Source organism: Ochotona princeps, chromosome 2 (assembly GCF_030435755.1).
Source record: "Ochotona princeps isolate mOchPri1 chromosome 2, mOchPri1.hap1, whole genome shotgun sequence".
NCBI classification, from domain to species: domain Eukaryota; kingdom Metazoa; phylum Chordata; class Mammalia; order Lagomorpha; family Ochotonidae; genus Ochotona; species Ochotona princeps.
Window position 1 is genome coordinate 16,911,469 of NC_080833.1, and position 21,440 is coordinate 16,932,908.

The following is a 21,440-nucleotide window of genomic DNA, read 5'->3' on the forward strand; positions in this document are numbered from 1 at the left end:
GGGTAGGCTGCCCAGGTGGCGAGCCCAGCCCCTGTACCCTACTGCTATGGCACCTGCCTTTATCCTGCACTCACGTGGAGGGACCCTGTGCAAGCATCTGCAGTGGCTTTTGCACCAGACTATGGTATGCTGGAGACGTTTCCCAACCCCTGGCATGAGGAAGACAGTTCAGGTATGCCCCACAAGGTCGTTAGAGATCCCCAGGGGGCATCAAGCACACAGTGCTAGGAGCAGGAGCTGCCCAACTGCACTCCTTCCCCACCCCCCTTATTGTCATCTGGATCCACTGGAATCCTCAACTGGGGTGCGCTGCGGGGACCCCACCCAAGACCCCTCCCCACTGTCCTCAGTCAAGTTCCCAGGCAAGTGCTGAGGAGCCTTCACACACCTCCGTTTGATCTCAGCCTTTTCTCTAAAAATAGAGCTCTTTATTTAAACAGCATGGGGTGGATGCCAGCCAGCATTCGGGTGCTATTTAAAAGTGATGTAAACACAGAACAGTCAGAAATAAATATGGACATGTGGGAACTACAGACAGGTCTCAGTGCTCTAAGGATTGTGCACCTTGTCCTGGGGTGCCACTCCCACCACCCTGCCTTCCCCTGGTGCGGCCCCAGCCTACAGGGCAGAGTTCCCAGTTGCCACATTATCTGGAATGGTTTTGTAAACAGGTAAGTGCTCACCACACCTGACAACTCATTCTAGGATTCTCATGCCCTTCCCAAATGTTGGCAAGGGTTCTTGTTGACACCAGGACCCTAACGGGATCAAAATTCACAATGACAAGGCGGCTCAGGCTTCATCAGGAACTAAACTTTGAACAAGCTTTGGTGCAGGGAAAAATCTTCACAGAGGTGTGTGTGTGTGCACACAGGCCCGTGATGACGACAGCCTCCTGCTACCCCGGGACCTTTGGCTCAGATCTATAAACTCTGGTGATAGGGCCACGGACACAGAGGTTAGCCCAGCTGGGCCAAGGCCAAAGATCACACCCCGTGGAGATGCACGCAGCAAGTGTGAGAGAGAGAGAGCTTTGCTGAGCGACCTGGGGCAGGCGCCTGTGCTACTCTGAACCTCTTCATCTGAAATAAGACAAATGTGCTGTGAAAACTGTTGAGTTCTGCCTACTTTCTACTTAGTAATGGAAGCCCCTCCCAGCCGCAAACCTCAGGCCCAAGGCCATTGCATACAAGCCACAGGGAGGCTGGTCTGGCTAATGTCAGGAAGGGATCCCACAGGCCTGGAGCTCCCCTGGCACCCCCAAGCAGAAGCCCAAGGCCTTGGGGGAACACAGTCTGAGAATTCCTGCTCGTAGGAAGCCACGCGCTTATGTCGGCTCCCAGCTGGCACGGCTCCCTGGGGAAGGCGGCTTCGATGATCCCTTACACACAGACAAGCAGAGGGAAGTCGGAGGCTTACATGGGCAGGCTCAAGCCACAGGCGCACGGCAGTTCATATCCTCGGCCACAAAACAAGCATACTGCAAGTGACAACAAGTGGTGCGCAGCCATGCACAGTGGAGTGCAGGTTCACAGAGCACCTGCTGCCATCACAAGGAAGACACTGGTTTCTCCTAGGCAGGTAGGAGAGGCACATATGAATGACCACAGTAGACAGAGGCAGGATCTGAGGTTGCAGGCCAGGGCCCAGCCCCACCTGTATGGCCGGGCCTCTGGGAAGATGGGTCACCTGGTCCTGGGGAGCAGGGCTTCTGGTGCTGGGAAGACAGGGAAGGAGGAAGGGGACCCCTTCCCCTCAATCCTTCCAGGCTGGATGCTGGCTTCTGAGAACTCAGTGTGCTGGCAGAAAGGACGTAGGTTGCAGGGGGACAAACTGCAAGGGGGTATGGCTCCCGGTGGTTCTGAGTTTGGGGGTCACAGATGGGAAGTCACAGGTGGGGGCCTACTTGGAGCCTGGTTGGGTGGGGGATCCTGCCAGCCACCGTAGAGAGCACCAAGGACTCCCTGATCACTCGCCATCCGTGGGCAGTGGTTTCTGGGGAGGAAGCGAGGTAGAGAGAAGGAAGGCGAATGGTGGAGCCTGACATTCAACTCAGGCCAGCCTGAGCTCCCAAGACAGACTGCCAGACCCCCTCAGCCAACTGCATCCGGAGGCTGAGGTGGGATGGAGGGAGTTTGGGGGGCTGGCCCTGATGCCCCCCGTGTGCTTCAGGTGGGAGCACCTGTCCCAGCTCTGGCCAGCTCCTCACTGGCCACAGCTGGACCTCACCTGTGTGTGCCATCCAGGGGTGACTTTCTCCCTGTCCCACAAGAACAAAAAGAGGGCGATCTGATCCCTACCTGACCTCTGACCATGACCCCTTCCACTCACTCCTCATGAAGCTTGGCCTGCAGGGTCATGGGTTGGGGTCTCCCTGCTGACCCCGACTTGCACACAGAGTAGGGTCCAGAGGGCTTCTCAAAGGGCTGCCAGAACTTGTGCTGCCTCAGCGAGGGATGTAGGAGTTGAGGTCCTGCTGGGGCCCTGTGAACTCGAATCCAGGAGCAACACCAGGTTTGGTGGAAAGCTGGGGGCCAGCTGACCTGGCCATGTAGTGTCCTAGCCCTGTGCCCCTGGTCTCGGGCACCCAGCTGATCTCGGTTTCTGATTCTCTGTTGTCTTCTTCCTCCTCTTCCTCCTCTTCCTCCTCTTCCTCCTCCTCGGGGCTGCTGTCCCAGCAGAACATCAGTGTCCGAAGAGAAACTGGGGGCTCCTCAGGGATCAACCCCAGCAAAGGTGGTGGGGAGCCCCAGGTGGCCCAGGAGCAGAGGCCGTCCTCTGGGGATTCTGCCAAAGGGCCCACACTCGCCTGAGATGACCCCGGTGACTGGGGCTTCTGATGCTTGGTCCTTCCTGGCTCTAGGTCCCTGTTGACCAAATAACCAGAGGAGCCAGCCTCATCCCAGAGCAAAGAATCTGCAGTGCTGGCCCAGCTTCTGCCCGAGGAGTTGTAAGTAGAGGCGCCTTCGCTGGAGATCAGGGGCATGGAGGTCTCCCCTGAACCCAGCCCGGACTCCTCCTCTTCCTCCTCAGGGGGGCCCGTAGTCTGGGGCTCCTGCCGTAGGAATGGGGCAGCGCCGATGTACGGCTGGAAGCAGGCGTCATCGTCCTCCTCTGAGCTTTCCGAGTCCTCTGGGGCCTCCTCGGTCTCAGGTCCGGGCTTCCCTGGCCCTGCCTGCAGTGAGCCTGAGGCCTGCCCTGCAGGGGCCTGGCGGATCCTTCTGGTCACTTCCTCCTGGGGGCAGAGGAGCAGGCTCTCCAGGCACTCGGGCACACTGGGCTGCAGGGTGGCCATGAGACACTGGGGTCCAGAAAACACCTGATGTGGGGGAATGAGAAAGGAGCTGATGCTTCAGGCCCTGGCAGCATTTGGGACTCTGGACAGAGACCTGATGCGTGGATTTTGAATGGAGTTGTCCCTCCTTGAGGTGATCCAGGAAGCCCCCCCCCCCCGGGGGGGGACATTAACAAGCAAGTTGCTATGAGGAAAACAGGGGCAGAATCCTGTGGAGGACACAGGGACCTCGGGTCATCCCACCCAGGTAAGAGGCTCCCAGGGGGTTGCTGGTGTTTTTTCCCTTGAGCCATCTATCTGCTGCCTCCCAGGAAGGGCCTGCATTCCCAGGAAGTTGCAGCCAGGAGTCCAAGACATGGTGTCTTAACCCCATTGGGGTCTTTTTCCACAGCTCCCTTGGCTGTTGCTGAAGGACGTAAGGGCTGGTGGTGACACTAATGCCCTGATGTGTGCACCCTGGCATGTGCCCTGGCAGAATGGATGTGAAACCATAGAGAGCCCCCTGGATGGATCTGCCAGGGGCTATCAGACAATAGCGTTTCCCCTGGGGTCCTGGGGCTAAGAAGACTGCCGATGCTACTCTGCCATCATGCAGGGAAACTCAGAATTCTTCCTCAATGCCCCCAGCCCAGGGTGGCTACCAGGCCTCAACTCCGCCAAGCCTCACTCAGTGGAACAAGTCCCATTCTTCTGATCTTGCCAGGCCCCTCTCTCTGCCTTACCAGAGACTGTGGCAGCTTTGCCCGCTGAAACCAGGGGTTCCCCCCCAGACTCTTCCAGATCATGCCCCCTGTGGCAATGACCAGCAGTGGTGGTAGAAGGGATGGCAGCACCAGGAAGGCTGGGTTGGCGCCTAAGAAAGAAAAAATCAGAAGCACAACAGTGGCTTATGTGCCTCACGTAAGAACATACCCAGCCTCCCTCCTCCTGGTCCTCACGGGTATCAGTGCCATCTGCGGTGGGCATCTGGCATGGATCCCTCCCCCAACACCATGGCGCAATGCCTAGGCTGCAGACCCAGCTCCATTCCTCATGCCAGCCTCCTGCTGACGCACATCCTGGGAGGCAGCAGTGACGGCTCAAGCACTTAGGCCCTGCTACCAGCATGGGAGACCCCGATGGAGTCTTAGCCCTGTCCAGTCCTGGTTGTTGTGGGCATTTGGGGGAGGGGGCTAGTGTATGGGGCATTACTGTCTCTCTTCTTGCCTTTCAAATAAACAAAACAAATTAATACCTTTTCTTGAAAGGGAAGAGTCTTTCTTTTTTAAGGAAAAGAAAATATATAAGCACATCCTACCAACTGGAAACCAAGCTTCAGAGAGACTGTGTAAGCTGCCCAAAGACACACAGAGAGCAAGGTAGTTTGGATTTTTATCTTGGTGAGTCTGTCTCCAGACTCATATGTATATGAGTTTGTGCTTTTATTTTCATTTATTTGAAGGGCAGAGTGAGTGAGCAGGTGGGACACACACACACACACACCCCTTCCATCTGCTGGCTCACTCCCTCCTAGGAAGCTGGACAGGCCCGGGGTGGTGGTGGTGGTGGTGGGGCATGCGGTCCCTTTGCACCCACCTGTGGCCTCCAGGAAGAAGCAGGTAGGCTTGGAGTACTTGCTGAACTTGGAAACAATCAGGGTATAGACGGTTCTGGCGTGCAGGCAATGCTGTCCGCTGGCTGCAGGGTGGAGGGGGATCCAGACAGGCTGGCCATAGGGTATGTCTAGAAATGAGATCTGTTGGGAGGAAGAAGCATTGAGGAGCAGAGCCATTGTAGAAGCCTGCAGGGCCAGGGCAGCCAGCACCTTCATTTGTGCCCTTGGATGCTTCACCAAGATTGAAAGAGGACTTCTGGGCACTACAGCAGGGGTGGGCGGGGTTCATAAGGAGCCTGCTTCTCTCAGGCCACTCCCACGTGCACCTGCAGGGCCTGCTGGTCCTTATAGCCAATTTCTCAGTCCTACCCTCTACCACACAGGACTGGCTCATCTCCTGGGGACAAGGACTACCCAGTCATTGTAGGTCCAGCAGGTCACACAGCTGTCCCTGGCCCATGGAAGTCTTTAAACAGTGGCTGATCCTGGGGGAGATGTGCTCTATGTACCAAATACACTGTAGACTTCGGAAACAGGTGGAAAAACCGTAGAAGATTTTGCTATATCTGTATTGACAGAGCAATTCCTGGTCCTCAGTGGTGACATTTCATTGGATGAAATAAAATCTGCTATGAAAGTTCAATTCAGGGTCCGGCACAGTAGCCTAGTAGCTGAAGTCCTCGCCTTGTATGTGCTGAGATCCCTATGGGCACCGGTTCATATCCCGGGGGCTCGACTTTCCATCTTCTCACTTCCCATCCAGCTCCCTGCTTGTGGTCTGAGAAAACAGTAGAGGATGCTCTAAAGCCTTGGGACTCTGTACCCATGTGGGAAATCCGGAAGAAGCTCCTTGCTCCGGGCTTCAGACCAGCTCAGCTCTGACCATTAGGGCCACTTGAGGAGTGAACCAGCAGATGGAAGATCTTTCTGTGTCTCCTTTCTATAAATATGACTTTCCAATAAAAATAAATAAATCTCAAAAAGAAGAAAGTTCAATTCACCTGTTTCCTTTAACACGGGACATTTTTGAACGACCTATGTGGGAGCAGGAGCTGGAACAGTGGTTAAGCTGCCAGTTGGGGTACCTGTATCCCATACTGGAGAGCCTGGGTTTGCATCTCGACTCTGCCACCTTGGAAAGCAGCAGATGATGGCTCTGGCGGTCAGCTCTCTGTCAGCCTCTTGCTGGTAGAGTCCCTGTACCCATAACACTTCAGGCAGATCTTACTGAGTTCCAGGATGCTGCTTTGGCCCCCTGGGGCTGCCTGTGGGCATTTGGGGAGGGAACTGGTAAATGGAGCCCCCTTAGTTCTTTCTCCATCTCAAATGCAAAAATAAACAAAATTTCAAAAGATAAGTGTGAAAAAGCAACTCAAAACAAAACAAAATTATATAGGGGGGGGCAGCATTTTGGCACAGTGAGTAAAATAGCTGACTGCAATGCCGGCACCCCACAGAGAGCCAGATCAAGTCCTGGCTGCTGCACATCTGATCCAACTCCCTGCCAATGGCCTGGCAAAAGCAACAGGATTTGGCCCAAGTGCTTGGGCCCCTGCCACCACGTGGCAGAACCGAGTGATGTGCGCGGAGTGAACTGGTGGATGGCAGATTCTGTTCTTGGTCTCACGCTCTGTTTCTATAATTATGACTTTCAAATAAATATATCTTTAAAATCAAATCAAATCATGTTTGTGGCCCATATGATCTTACTGGATGGTGCTGGTCTGCCATATTCGGGGGGTGCTAGGAGGCAGGACACACACTGGATTCTAACCTATGTCCCTTGGTTCTCACTACGTGGGAGACTGGGAACGTGACTACTGGTTGAATGGAAGGAAGAAGGAACAAGGTCAGGAGTCAGGCAGGAGGAGACATGGCCCTGTCTTGCCCACTACCTGATTTTGTAGTTTGCCAGAAGCCAGCGATGCCTGCTCCTTTGTCCATCACCCACAGCTCCATTGGGGCTACACCTGCAGAGTGGAGTGACTGGGACAGAGCCCATGCCCACAGCACCAAAAACAGCTTCTGCTGTGGCCCTTCACAAAGAGCTGGCCAATCCTTGCTGTAACTAAGCACACACACGCACAGGTTTGGATCCACTCTAAGGCAGTATGCATGGTCATCTCTGAGGACTTGGCTGCCCTGTGTTTTATGTCATGAAGCTGCTGCTATGGTAAGGAGACTCTCTGTAGCCCACCATGGCCTCACCAGGATTTATTGGAAAATAATCGATTATTAGGTCAAAATGTCCCGGATGGACAGAGCTACAGCCTCTGCATCATGGAGTCAGTCAGCCACAGACTGAACATAACCAGAAGAAACCATCCGTCCTGGGACTGCCGTTGTGGTCCAGCGCATTAAGCTGCTGCCTACGGTGCTGGACTCATACGGGCACTCGTTCGTACCCCGGCTGCTCCATTTCTGATTCAGCTCCCTGTTAATGTTTCTGGGAAGCGGTGGAAAATGGCCCAAGTGCTTGGGCCCATGCTACCCACACAGAAGACCAGGACTGAAGCTTCTGGCTCCTGGCTACAGCTTGGCCCAGCCCCAGCCGTGTAGCCATCTGAGGAGTGAAGCGGATGGCAGATCTCTCTCTTTGTATTTGTGCCTTTCAAATAAATAAACAAATAAATCATTTTTTAAGATGCATCTGTCCTTAACATGTGCAGATATTTCTCGGGTCATATTCCCTTGGCAATACCATATCATGGCTATTGTGATGGCACGGACGCTGCACTGGGGGTTGCTAGAGCTCTAGAGCTGCCTTTATCACCAAGATGTGCACTGGCTGCGTGGAACCAGACTCATTGGTGGAGTGGGCAGGGATGGGCCACAGGTCAGTTGTCCTGGACACAGTCAGCCATAGGGCATCTGTGGGGAAGGCTTCTTGGAAGCGGTGGTTAGGGAGCAGGCTGGGAGAGTGCCAAGCACAGGTGCTGGCGGGCATTGGGCAGGGGTGGGGGCAAGGAGTTTCCCACCTTTTTCCCGGTGCCTTTCTTCCAGAATTCCACCTCATACTTCAGCGACAGGGGAAATTGGCAGGGGGGCAGCTGGAAGGTGGCATTGACCTTCAGGCTCTCCTCCTTCTGCGTTAACTGCAGGGTGGGCGGGGCCAGCTCCACTGGTGGATACAGAACAGACCCCATGAACACCCCTCTGCCAGGCCTCTTCACCCCCAGCTGTCGCCCCGTCCCCACCCAGACCAGGGAGGTCCCCGAGGAAGGAACAGCAAGGCTGGTCTCGGTCCAGCGCCCGCCGTGTGCACCTCACAGCCATTCCAGGGCACTTTGTGCTGCTCCCATCCTACGGACAGGGAAACTGTGGCTTTCAGACTGGCTCAGCTCCCCACTGGCCTGCCCCTCCACATGTTGTCCTGCACCCCCCCCGGGTGCCCTTTGCCTGTCCGCTTGCCATCTGTCTCGGTTCCCTGCTGCTGCCGCTGTGCCAAATGAGCAAGCACATGGGGTGGCAAGCAGCATCCCTCAGAATCTCAGCACCTCCTGGTTCTCTGGTGGCTTTTGGGCATCTCCCGCTCCGCGTCCCCCTATCAGGGCAGGAACGGGGCACCAAGAGAAAGCTAACACACATAATGATTTTCCAACTTCGTCCTAGTTTCTTTTTTTTCTTCCAAAAATTTTCTATGGTACCTCCTACTTTTACAACAAGATTTTTCACAAACAATTGTCTTGGAACCAGTTTTGTGGCACAGTGCATAAAGCTACCACCTGCAATGCCAGCGTCTTATATGGGTGCTGGTTTGAGTCCTGGCTACTCCACTTCAAATCAGCTTCTTGCTGATGCTGTACCTCCTGCTTGAAGCAACAGCTTGATTTTGTCTCTACATATATTTCAAATAATTTTTAAAAAATTAGTTCTTGGGGGAAAAAAGCAGGAATAAGTATTTAAGGTGCTTTAAGTAGTTCATGGTCAAGGTGGTTGGTACTCAAGGGAAGATAACAATCATGCCTAAGGGTAGGTACAAGCTAAGTGGCTGGTACTGCCTGAGACCCACCCCAATGCCCTAAACAACCAAGTCAGGCTACATACATGGCCTATTTTTGCTGGTGCCTGGCCTTTTCTCACCAAGGCCAGATCCAGTGTCAGGCCCAGGGTGGCCACCCCAGATAACTGCCTCTACTTAGAGGTGAGGTGTGGGGAGCGGGTGGTTGGTTGGGACAGCAACTCTGCAGAGTGAGGTCTCTGGTTGGAGAGCCACCCACTCAGCCCCTTCCCCACAAACCTACCATCATTGATGTATTCCAAGGGCTTGGATTCTGCCCAGGGGGACTTGGCACTGGCAGAAGCTGCCCGCACTCGCCCCTCGAACTTGTTGAACAGGTCCTGGTTCTCGAGACACATCATGGAACATACCAGCTCCCGGATTCCAGCACAGCTCTTCACTTTGTACCATCTGGAGAGAGACCTGGCAAACAGGGGAGGTGGAGGGTCAGGCTTAGTATCTCAGAAAATATGGGTTGCTTGTCCCTCATTCAGCCCAAGGATCCAGCCAGGCAGCCACTGGCTGAGACAGAATAAGAACTCAGGTTCTGGAGCCAGACAGCCGTGAGTAGTCCTGGCCTGCTCCCCGCTAACTCTGGGACCTTCCCAGGCCACGGACTCCTCAATTGTAGGCCTCCTACCCAGGGCAACTGCTACTGCATGTTCCTTCATTCAGGTATTCATGGACCAGCTGCTTTCTGCACCGTGGGCATTATTCTAGGTGTTGATCAATTGGCAACTGAATGTTGAAGAGATAAAGGCCTGGGGGGGGGGCGGAGTCTTATCTAATGGGAGGGAAATGAGACAACTAATCCATCAGCAAGATGAGTCCAGAAGTGATAAAACAGGATGGTAAATTAGCAGTTAGAGCTTCAAAATATGGATTAGAGAGGATTCGAGCGGAGGGCACCAATACACCCAATAAACTGGATCCTATCAATCTGAAAGCTTCTGCTCTTAAAAATAGCCTGAAGAAATTGAGCTTGGCAGTGTGGCCTAGTGGCTAAGGTGCTCGCCTTGATCCCATATGGCTGCTGGTTCTAATCCCGGAAGCTCCACTTCCTCTCTAGCTCTCCTCCTCTCAGTATATCTGACTTTGAAATAAAAATAAAATAAATCTTTAAAAAAAAATAGCCTGAAGAAATTAAAAAGACCACTCATTGAAAAAAGTCTTCGCAAAACATACACAAAGGTCTTTATACACAAGAGATAGGGAAGTTGGATAGCTCAATGTTAGGAGCACAAATTACCTAACAAAAATATTCCAACAGTTACTGGTTGAAGGAAGATAAATGAATGTCTAATAAGAACATGCACATGTTCTATGTGGTTATTCAATAGGGAAATGCACCTGATAGTGATTCTCTAGAATGTTCCATATCCAATTGTCAGCTCCATCCTTAACTCCAGCTTCCTCCTCATGCAGACCCTGGAGGAGCGAGGATGGCTCAGCTGATTGAGCCCTTGCTTCTAGGAACCCGGACTGAGTTCCTAATCTCTGGCTCTGGCTTGTCCCAGTCATGACTGTTACAGACATCTGGGGAGTCAACCAGCACACGTGAGCTCTCTATCTTCTTGCCTCTCAAATAGATAAGAACACTTTCTAATAAAGTGTTATAAAGAAAAGAGTGGCTTTAAAATGATGAACAATATCACGTGTTGACAAGCACATGGAATAACTGGACTTCTCACACACTGTGGGACTGTGAACAACATACAGTCAGTTTCCTGCAGTGTTACACTTCTAGGCATCAAAATTCCCAGGTTCCACTCCCAGATCTTTATCCAAAAGAACTGAAAACATACGTCCATATAAATATTCATACATGGTGGGAAATAGCCCGGTGCAATAGCCCAGTGGCTAAATCCTTGCTTTGCATGCACCAGAATCCCATATGGGCACCAGTTCATGTCCCAGCTGCTCCACTTCTCATCCAACTCCTTGTTTGTGGCCTGGGCAAGCAGTAGAGGATGGCCCAAGACCTTGGGGGACCCTGCACCCATGTGGGAGATCCGGAGGAGGTTTCTGGCTCCTGGCTGTGGATCAGCTCAGCTCTGGTCATTGTGGTTAATTGGGGAGTGAACCAGCGGATGGCAGATCTTTCTCTCTGTCTCTCCTCTCTGAAAATCTGCCTTTCCAATTAAAATAAATAAATCTTTAAAAACAAAAGTAAATTTAAAAAGTTCATGAATGGAGATTCATTGCAGTTTTATTTCAACTATCATTGCTATGGACTGAACTGAACACTCCTAGATGTGACTATAACCAGGACAGTAATTGGGGCTAAACTAGGTTAGGAGAACGAGGCCCCAATCCCACTGATACCTTAATTATGGACTAGCAATCCCAAGCTATGAGAAGTAAATTTCTGCTGTTTCAGTCACACAGCCTGGGGTACCTGGTCATGGCAACCCTCACAAATGAGTGCACATTGTGGGCTCAGAAGTGGGTGCTGACGCTACAAGTGCATAACAATGCGAGGGTGTCTTTGGAACTGCATCATGGGCAGAAGCCAGAAGCTTGGAGATGCCTGTTAGACAAAACCTAGATGGGGGGGAGGGACAGATGGGAGAGATGATTCCTGGTAGGCCCAGGGAAAAGGCAGAACAGGTGTAGACACTGGAAACAGGCACATCTTGTTATAAAGTGGCAAAGAACTTGGATGAATGGTGTTGGTTTTTTTATGGAGAGTACGAGTGAGAAGAGATGAACCAGAGAGCTTCCTAAGAGAAGTGTAGAAGGTGTGGCCTGGTTTCTGCTGAAGAGTGAAATGCAAAGAAGAAATGCATCGAAGGAATTGTTTAAAATTCTCAGCCGATCCGCATTGCAGAAGACAAGCAGGTGGTCCGGAGAGCAGACTCACGCTGTGGCTGGAGGATCATTTCCTAAAGAGATCATGTGGATCTCAGCAGCATCCGAAGTGGAGATGGGATCAAACTGGCAGAGTCACTGCCAGCTTGGACTGAAAGTGGAGGCGGACTATCAGAAACATGGGATTCTGCAGGAGGGCCACAGAGCTAGTGGGCTGGCAACACTGCTCAGCCTTCAGGACAGGGAAGGCCAGCCTGCAGGAGAATCATAAAAACAGCAGGGTTCTCACTGCTGCCAGTAGCCTGGGTGACAAGCTTCTCTCCTCCGTGTAAGGGCTGAGATGTTTCCTCACTGGTCTGCATGCCAGGCTAGCTCCACCCAGGACCCCAGGGTGGGTTTTCCATTCCAGGGCAAAGGTGTTAGGATGCCAGGATGGTGGGCTCGGACGGCAGAACTTCGAGCCCCAGAGGGTTATTCTTGAGCCTAAACAGGTTTTGCTCTGCCAGATTCCAGATTTGTTTGAGATTTGCCATTCTTTTCTTCTCTATTTTCCTTCTGTGCCATGATTATCTGTCTTATACCTGTCCCAGCATTTTAGTTTTAGAAGCAAATAACTTGTCAGCTTTCACAGGTTCCTAGGTGGAGAGGAATTTTGCTTCAGGGTGAATCAGCCCTCGAGTCACACTCCTACCTGATTATGTTTAGGTGAAACTTTGGACTTAGATGTTGACTTGAGTTACCACACTTGAGGCTGTTGAGTTCAGGGTTTGTGTGTTTCGTACAGGAGAAGGAGATGAATTTTGTAGAACTTAGTATGACATCCTTAGCAGACTCACATTGGAAACAACCCAAACATCTTTTAATAGAAAACAATGGTAAACAAATGATACTACAGGCACACAAGGAAGTACTACTATCAATACAAAGCAATCAACTTCTAATACAGGAGGGGTAAAATTAATCTTCTTTGTGCCCCAATTGAAGAGGACCAACAATGAACAGCTGACGCAAATAAAAAATAAAGGTGTTTTTTTAATTTATTTTTTTTAAGACACCTATATCCTGCATGGGTTCTGTAACTGGAGCTGGCTGCTGACTCCAGTTTCTTGCTGATGCAGACCCTGGGGGCAGTGGTGATGGCTATGGGTACTTGGGTTCCTGGCACACACATGAGAGCCCTGGGCTGAGTTCCTGGCTCCTTGCTTTGGGCTGGCTCACGCCTGATTGTTGTGGGTATTTGGGAGTAGAGCCAGTGGACGGAAGCTCTACCTACTTCTGTCAAATAAAAGCCAAAATAGTAAAATAACCAATTCAGAATATTTGACCCGGCTATGTAACACATAGCTTGGTGAATGTATGGTATTTTTAAAGATCATTTATTTACTTATTTGAAAGGCATAGTCACACATACACACACCAGAAAGAGAGACAGAGAGACAGAGCAACAGACAGGAGAACGAGAGAGAGATATTAGAGAGAGAGATATTTCCCACCCATTTGGTTCACTCTCCAAATGGCAGCAATGGCCAGGGCTGCATTATTCTGTTATCAAAGATAACTTGGGCCATCTTTGGCTGCTTTCTCAGGCACATTAGCAGGAAGCTGGATTGGAAGTGGAGCAGTTGGGACACTAGCCAGCTATGCCTCAATGCCAGCACCGAATTTGCTGCATTTTGAAGTAAAAGATGCAACCCTCAGGGAAAAAAAGAGCTTGTAAACCAGATGATGTCATTAGGTATATTTAGGTCCAAGCAAGCGAGTAACAAGTAGCTCTGAGTCATTCGCATGTCATCGTCTTCTGTGTCCTTGAGCGCAAAGGTTCTCGGTGTGGAGGAAAGAGGCTGAGGAGGAAACCCAAGAAACTGAATTGTGATTGGAAGCGTTAGGGTGGACCCTTTAGTTATTTCATCATAAAAATACACACTTATGTATGCCTACATGCTGCACTTACAAGTCACCCTTGGTCAGTGTGGCTAGCACACAGAGTACTGACTTTCAGACCGCCTGCCCGCAGGCTTTGGGGGGACACTACAAGATGAACTTGGGTGGACAGTGGGGAAGACACCAAAGACTGAGCTGTCTGTGAGGCTGTCGGGGCACAGACGGCCAGTCCCAGCACCAGTCATTCCACCGGCCTGGCCTAACTTCATGGGCACCTCTCACAGAGCGGATTCTGCAGGTCACTCACTGCCTTGGATGAGCAACTGACAATGGGACTTCTAGCACGTTCAGGCTCCCCTTGTCACAGGTGATGTGGCATCCTGCAGCTCCCCATGGCTCCTCCCAAGAAGCAACATATGGAAGCCCACTGCCTGAGTGGAATGCAACCTGACTTTCCCCTCCACCATGTTGTCCTTTACACAGTAAAAATCTTTTCTGCCTTAACTGGCCCATCTCCCCACCTTCTCCGAGTCCCCCAAATCCTAAAACCTAGCATATCCCACTAGGATCAGGGTGAAAGGACACAGGAGTGAACTTGAAGAGACTTTCACTAGCCAAGAGTGACACAGCCCACTGCAGTGAGTGAGACAGTTAAAATGGATTAAAGCCATCAGATGTGCTTTAACACTTGCACTCATTTATAAAACATTAGGAATAAAAAAAATTCACATGTCCCCTTCAGCAGATGACAGAACCAGTTCATTTATCTTGATAATGAATAAAGAAAAACAAGCATTTATCCTGTCTTGCTTATTTGAAGAGTACCACTGGTCATCAGATGCTGGATGTGGGGATGTACCTCTTTACAAAATGATCCCCACTAAGAAATGAATAACAATGTCTTCAGGATATTGCTACTTTGGGGCAGGTACTCTGCTCCAGGGCTAAACTGTTGCTTAGACATGGACATCTGATATATCCAAATGCCTGGTGAGCTGCTTCCTGTCCAGCTTCCTGCTAACGGGCACCTTGGGAGGTGGCAGGTGGCCATTCAAGTGCTTGGGTCCTTGATTCCTACGTGGGAAACCCAGACTGGGTTCTGGGCTCCCAGTTTCAGCCTGGCCCAACCCTGGCTCATGTGGGTCTTTTGGGGAGTAAACCGGCAAATGGAAGATCTCTTTCTCTCCCTCTCTGGCTTTCAAATAAAATGAAAATAAAATAAAATAAAATAAAATAAAATAAAATAAAATAAAATAAAATAAAATAAAATAAAAGCCTTAGTGAAAAGGTAACATAAACAAAACAACAAAAGCTGAGTATCACTATTCTGCAGTTGTTTAGGCACAAGAAGAGATCACTGCCTTAACTTAGTCCAGCCACAAGACTCCCAGCTCGCCCTGTGACTTTGACCCAAATACAAAGCATCTGCAAGAAGTTTGTGAAAAATGTTTATCATGGATTTCAAAAGAGGTTGCATCAAAAATACGCCTGCTTTTTCATTCCATTTAGGGCCAGGATGAACCGGGAGAGCTCAGGGATCAGGCTGACTCGGCTCCTCTTCTGGCCCCTCGGCTGAGTCCCTGCACCTGTCACAGCACCATCTTACCTCTAACAACAGGAAAAGCAGTGCCTGCCTGTGACCTTCCCTGGGTGAGGCCTCAGCACATGGCAGTCCTGCCCCTCCTGCCTTCCCCTCCTCAGCAGGCACAGCTGAATCGGCGAAGCACCTGGTTCCAGCATTCTCTCTTGCCAATGACTTTCAAGTGACCCCCCCGCCATCTTTGCCCAATGGTGGCAAAGCTGCTTCCCTCCCAGCAAGGCTAGCCATGATTGTCTGGGGAATCCCATATTGGGGATTCCCAGCTCTGTGCAAATTTGTGGGGACAATTGAGCATCTGGCCACGCCCAAGTCCCTGGGATCCCCAGGAGATGGGGACAGCCCCCTGGCCACCCATTTGTCCTCACAGATCAGCAGCAACAACTCCAACCCCCAACCCAGGGCATTCAGAATGCAACCCTGGGCCCTCATACCTCCACCCAGGCCCCACTCCTGTTCCCAGCATTCCTACCTATACAGACTTTTATCCAAAGCCCCTCTCCAAACAACTGCTGTGTCATCTGCTGGTGGTGGAGGTGGGGGAGCCCAGAGAACCATCCCATGTGGACCACCCCAGAAACAGCCCCACCCGCTTCTCTGCATCAGCGCAGAACACACCTGTACCTTCGATAGCCTACAAAGTAGGTCACATTCGGGGGGTTGCCAGGCCCTGGGAGCCACGTCAGGTCCATGGTGAAGTTATAGGAGACCAGCGACACGTTCTGGGGAGGGGCCAGACGGGGCCTCCCTGTAGGGGAAAGAAAGAATGTGGAGCCTGGAGTTCCTGGACCGCCTTGGCTCGGGCCCTTCTACTACTGAACAGTGCAGGGCAGCACAAGCTTGCCGAGGAGTCTGAGGACCCCAGAACCAGAAGCCAGCTGCACCTGGGCTGCACCTGTAGCTCCCTCCCCTCCCCAGGCCCCAGGGTCCCATTTGTGCCAGGAGAGGAAGCTGCCACCACCCTGACACCTGAGGGTTGTGGCAGAATGCCCAGGGGCACCAGCAGCCTGGCACACAGCAGGGGCTCAGGTGCTTCTGACACAGCAGGGGCCCAGGCACTCCTAGGTGAGTGAATGAGCAAATGCTACGGTACTTCCTTGCCCCAAGGGCTTCCTAACTGGTCTTCCCATCCCAATCTTGTGCCACAGGAGGCACTAGGAGTACAGCTCCTGGGGAAGGCAATTAGCTCAGTGGTTAATCAGCCTCTGGGACACCTGCAGCTCACGCTCTGGTTTGAATCCCTGCTCTGATACTGATTCCAGCTCCCTGTTACTGTTACTGCACCTGGGCAGGCAGCAGGTGATGGCTCAAGTGACTGAGTTTCTGCCACCCATGGAGGAGACCCAGATGGAGCTCCTGGCTCTGGGCTTTGTTCTGTTCTAACCTTGGCTGTCACAGGTACTTGAGGAATGAAGATACAGTATGTCTCCTTGCCTTTCAAATGCAAGGGAAACAAAAGCTTAAATAAAATGAAAAAGTAGAGTGCTAAGTTGGGGGTTGGAGATCTCAGCTTGGGGAGTTCTCTCCTGCCTAGCAGATAGGTTCCCCACCATGCAGGCATTTGCCTGCCAACCTAAGGTGACCTCCACCCTCCCCACTCCCTCCGTACACTACTGGCAGCCCTGACTCTCCCTTCCGGCCTCATGGAACTCAGAGATATGCACTGCTCTCCTGACCTGTTGCCCCTTACCAGACCAGGATCTATTCTTCTAAACAGAAGATGTGGGGGGTACTGAATTCATGCCGTGCACCTTAAGAACTGGGGGCTGCAGCAGCCTGGACTTTCCTAGGGACCCCAGGGAGAAGCCCCAGTATCATCCAGGCAAACTGGACAAACAAGAGTACAGCCACAAAGGTACCTGTCAGTAAAAGCAAGTTTCCAGGAGCAGATGGGGTGGTGTACCAGACTAAGCCTCTGCCTGTGGCACTGGCATCCCACAGGGACACCAGTTCAAGACCCACTTTTTTTTTTAATTAATTTATTTTTATTGCAAAGTCAGATATACACAGAGGAGGAGAGACAGAGAGGAAGATCTTCCGTCCGATGATTCACTCCCCAAGTGAGCCTCAACGGGCCGAGGCGTGCTGATCTGAAGCCGGGAACCAGGAACCTCTTCCGGGTCTCCCACATGGATGCAGGGTCCCAAAGCTTTGGGCCGTCCTCGACTCGACTGCTTTCCCAGGCCACAAGCAGGGAGCTGGATGGGAAGTGGAGCTGCCGGGATTAGAACCAGCGCCCATATGGGATCCCGGGGCAATCAAAGCGAGGACTTTAGCTGCTAGGCCACGCCGCCGGGCCCAAGACCCACTTCTAATCCAGCTCCCTGCTTGTGACCTGGGAAAGCAACAGTAGGTGGCCCAAATCCTTGGGCTCCTGTCACACACGTGGGAGGCCCAGATGAAGGTCTTAGTTTCAGACCAGTTCAGCTCCAAACATAGCAGCTATCTGGGGAGTGAACCAGCAGATGCAAGATCTCTCTTTATATGCCTCTCCTCTCTCTATAGCTCTGTATTTTCAACAGCCATCTTTTTTTTTTAAAGATTTATTTATTTTAATTACAAAGTCAGATATACACAGAGAAGGAGAGACAGAGAGGAAGATCTTCCGTCTGATGATTCACTCCCCAAGTGAGCCGCAACGGGCCCATGCGCGCCGATCCGAAGTCGGGAACCAGGAACCTCTTCCAGGTCTCCCACGCGGGTGCAGGGTCCCAAAGCCTTGGGCCGTCCTCGACTGCTTTCTCAGGCCACAAGCAGGGAGCTGGATGGGAAGTGGAGCTGCCGGGATTAGAACCGGCTCCCATATGGGATCCCGGGGCAATCAAGGCGAGGACTTTAGCCGCTAGGCTACGCCGCTGGGCCCAACAGCCATCTTGTTTTAAAAATCAAGTTTCCTGTGTGAGGGGCCCCTGGTGACAGTTCAGGTAAGTGCACGCACAGTTCCTGTGAAGGGCACAGGAAAGTCCCTGCTCAACTTCCCTTCCCTCTGGCGCTGGAACCCCAACGCAGCAGGGAGATCCCCAAACACCTTGTGCCACCCTGCACGCAGCAGCAAGGTTAACATGAAGCCATGCTCCCTACAGGTGCCTGTGCACGTGGGCTTGGGCAGAAGCAGCTTTCCCCTGGATCCAGAGCTGGCTCCCTCCTGGCTTTAGTCACAGTCCTTTGATGTCGCTGTCCCCATGACAGCTTTGCTTACCCTCTGACCACCTCTAGGAGTCTCCTCTTCCCACTGCTCTCGTCTCCTCCAGCACAAACCCGATTACTCCACTCTCCAAAGCCATGTCCCTCTGAATAAAGTCCACGCTCCTTGTGGACGCCCGTGTGGCCTGGCCAGGTCATCGGGTCAGTTCCTCCCTGACAGATTCCCCATGGGACAGCTTCCCCTAGGGCTCCTGGGCTGCGGCCAACCCTCTTGCTGTCCCCAGATCACTACTGTACTTGTGAATGTCTTTGAACCTGGTGACCTTTACTGCCTGGAGCTCATTGACGGATAGATTTGAATCAAATGTCACGCCTTCCTGATTCATCCTTGACGCCTCTGAGAGGTGGTGGTAGTGGTGGTGATGATGATGATGGTGACAGTAGTAGTCAATGTTTAGTAGATGCTAACTTTGAGCCAGACTCTGAGCTAAACCCGGGTCTGTGCTTAATCAGTTTTCACCAAACCATTTGGAGGCAAAAGTAAAGGGTACCAAGACTGCCCCATCATAGGGGAGGCCCAGGCCCTCCCAATTAATGTCTCACAGAGTAGGCCTTCATATCTAGGCCCAGCCAAGCTCTAGAATATACTTTCTGCTCTAGGTTCACAGGGGGCCTGGCCAGCTATGTTCTTCCCCATCTGCTGATTTCTGCATACTAGAGCTTTCAGAAAGGCATCTGGCTCCTCCATCCCTGCCTTCAGGGATTCCCAAAGCATCCTGTGGGCCAGGATGGAAATCCCACCCAGGTTACAGACAGCCCTGGAGAGGGCAGGAGGGCCCAGTTCTACTGAGAGCTTGCCACTTCTTGGCTCCTCAGTCTAGCCTATCACCCCTTGACCTTCTACACCCAGTGGCAAGCCCCTGCCCTACCTTTTCCCATGTCCTCTACTTCAGGGCAGGGAAGGGGGGCGGGGCACTTCTGGATCCTTCCCAGCTTAGCAGGCAACGGGCCAGAGGCCAGAGAGCATGACATCCTGAAGGGTGGCTGTTACCAATTCCCCTTCCAGGACAAGAGACATTCAGAAACAAACGTTAAATAAATTGCCTGGGGCCACAGAACCAGAGCTCCAGTGGGAGTTGGGATTTGAACCTGAATTTGGCTGCATTCCACCCTAGAAGTCACCCCCAGGGTTTGTATTGTGTTGGACACTGCTGCAATGGTGAGCAGGACTGGCCTTGCTCCTGCCACCCACCTGGCTCACTCCAGCCTCTCTGTGCTGTGTCTCATCCCTGCTGTTCTTCCCGGGTAATTCCTTTATCACTGCATCCTCACTGCAAACGGAAGTGTGACTTGGACAGATAGGCTGCAAAGCTTTAGCAAGCAGGTGCCCAAGAAGCTGCTCAGCTAACCCTGATTTCCAAGAAGGCCTCCGCAAGCTTAGGGTCAGGAGGATACCCCCAGGGGCAGCTCGGGAAACTTTTCCTGGGTGAATGAGCTGGTGCAAAGCTAAGAATTTGGAGCTTGGCTCCTCTCTGAAGACACTAGGTACTTGCAAAAGCTGGTGGAAAATGGAATTACAAGGCAAGAACATTTTAATGCAAAACATTTTGAAATCCACATGTACAAAGGGTCTCAAAGTTCGTAGAAGATAAACACAGGGCCAGGGTTGTGGTACAAGTTAAACTGTTAAGCTGCCAACCTACCACACTGGCACCCATGTGGGCACTGGCTCCATTCCCAGCTGTAGGGCTTTCAACCTGATTTGCTGCTAATGCACCTGGGAAGTGTGGGCAGAGGGAAATGGTCCAAGTGTTTGGGCCCCAGCACCCATCCACGTGGGTGGGGTTCTTGGCGCCTGGTCCCCACTGTTGGGGCCTTTTGGGGAATGAAGCAGCAAACAGAAAGGGGTGTGTGAGTGTGTGTGTGTGTGTGTGTATGTGTGTGTGAGTGCGTGTGTGTGCCTGTGTGGTGTCACCCTTTATCTAACTCCGCCTTTAAGTAAATCTTAAATTGGAAAAACTACACATATTATGAAAAAGTTATGCAGGTGTAGCTATCAATTTTTTGCATCAGAAGAAACTTACCTTTCTATTCTGTCTTCCACGGAAATGTGAAAGTGCCCGGCGGCGGGGCTGGGGGTTGGGTGCTTGGAGGGGAGGATCCTGTATTCGGTCTCCTTTTAAAAACCAACAGGGCTCTGACAGCAACGCTGGTTAGAGCCAGATCAGACTCCCCACCCGCCAGACTCAGATGAAGCTACAGACAGCCCTGATGAAGGTGAGGAGACCTGGGTCGAGGACCGGACACGCCCGTCCCACTTTCCCGAAAGCCGGTGCCCTGGCAGGGAACAAGGCTCTGTGAGCAACCTGCACAATCCCCGCCGATTCTGCCGCTTCCTAAGGCATCCCTTTCCCCAGGTCATCCGGAGCTGGACGGGCGCGTGGAACCTGGATTTGTTCCCCCCACCCCTAGGAAGCGGCACTCCGCGGCGGAGGGCAGAGAGCTCACTGACCCCGGCCCCTTCCGAGTGCTCCGGCGTCTCCCGGCTCTTACCTGGAGCGGCATGCAGCAGGCACAGCAGTAGGGAGGCCCACCAGCCGGCCCCAGTCATGTCAGCACGGTCCGGCCGCCCGCCAGCGCGCGTCCGGTCTCCGGTCTCCTGCACTTAGGCGAGCTAGTGACTCAGGCGGCAGCCAATGGGAAGCCGAGTTGCCTCGGGGTCACCTAGGACCTACCCGGGGATCTCCCGGTCACTGTCCCCGCCCCGGTGCACTTTGTTTGGTTTCCTCTCAGGGGGCGGAGGAACCACGTGTAGGAAGACCTAAGGCCAGCGACTGTCACTCAAGACCCAGGGGTGTCTGGCTAATGCCCTGCCGCTCACCAGCCTTTATCATGACTCATTTCTACTCAGTTTCAAGCTAATCAACCAAGTGTTGATTTACTTTGAAAAACAAAGTCAGAGAAAGAGTACCCATTTCCTAGTTGTCTCTCCAGTTGCCGGACCCCTCAGCCGATCTGCAGCCAGGAGCCTGGGGCCAGGGACCCAGGTAGGGGCCAGGGACCCAGGTATTTCAGCGCTTCTACTCCCCTGCCTTCCAGGTGTACTTGGCAGGAGGAT

General features: G+C 52.3%; 1 protein-coding gene across 1 annotated transcript; it reads right to left on the reverse strand.

Moving 5' to 3' along the window:
• Positions 1-1,754: 1,754 nt before the first annotated feature.
• IFNLR1 (interferon lambda receptor 1) lies at positions 1,755-20,933 on the reverse strand. Its single transcript, XM_058661030.1, has 7 exons — positions 20,835-20,933; positions 15,797-15,987; positions 9,134-9,312; positions 7,868-8,010; positions 4,871-5,030; positions 4,018-4,148; positions 1,755-3,319 (listed from the first exon to the last, which is right to left on the reverse strand). The coding sequence occupies exons 1-7, from the start codon at positions 20,931-20,933 to the stop codon at positions 2,447-2,449; spliced, it is 1,776 nt and encodes a 591-aa protein (XP_058517013.1). The 3' UTR covers positions 1,755-2,446.
• Between the last annotated feature and the right edge of the window lie 507 nt (positions 20,934-21,440).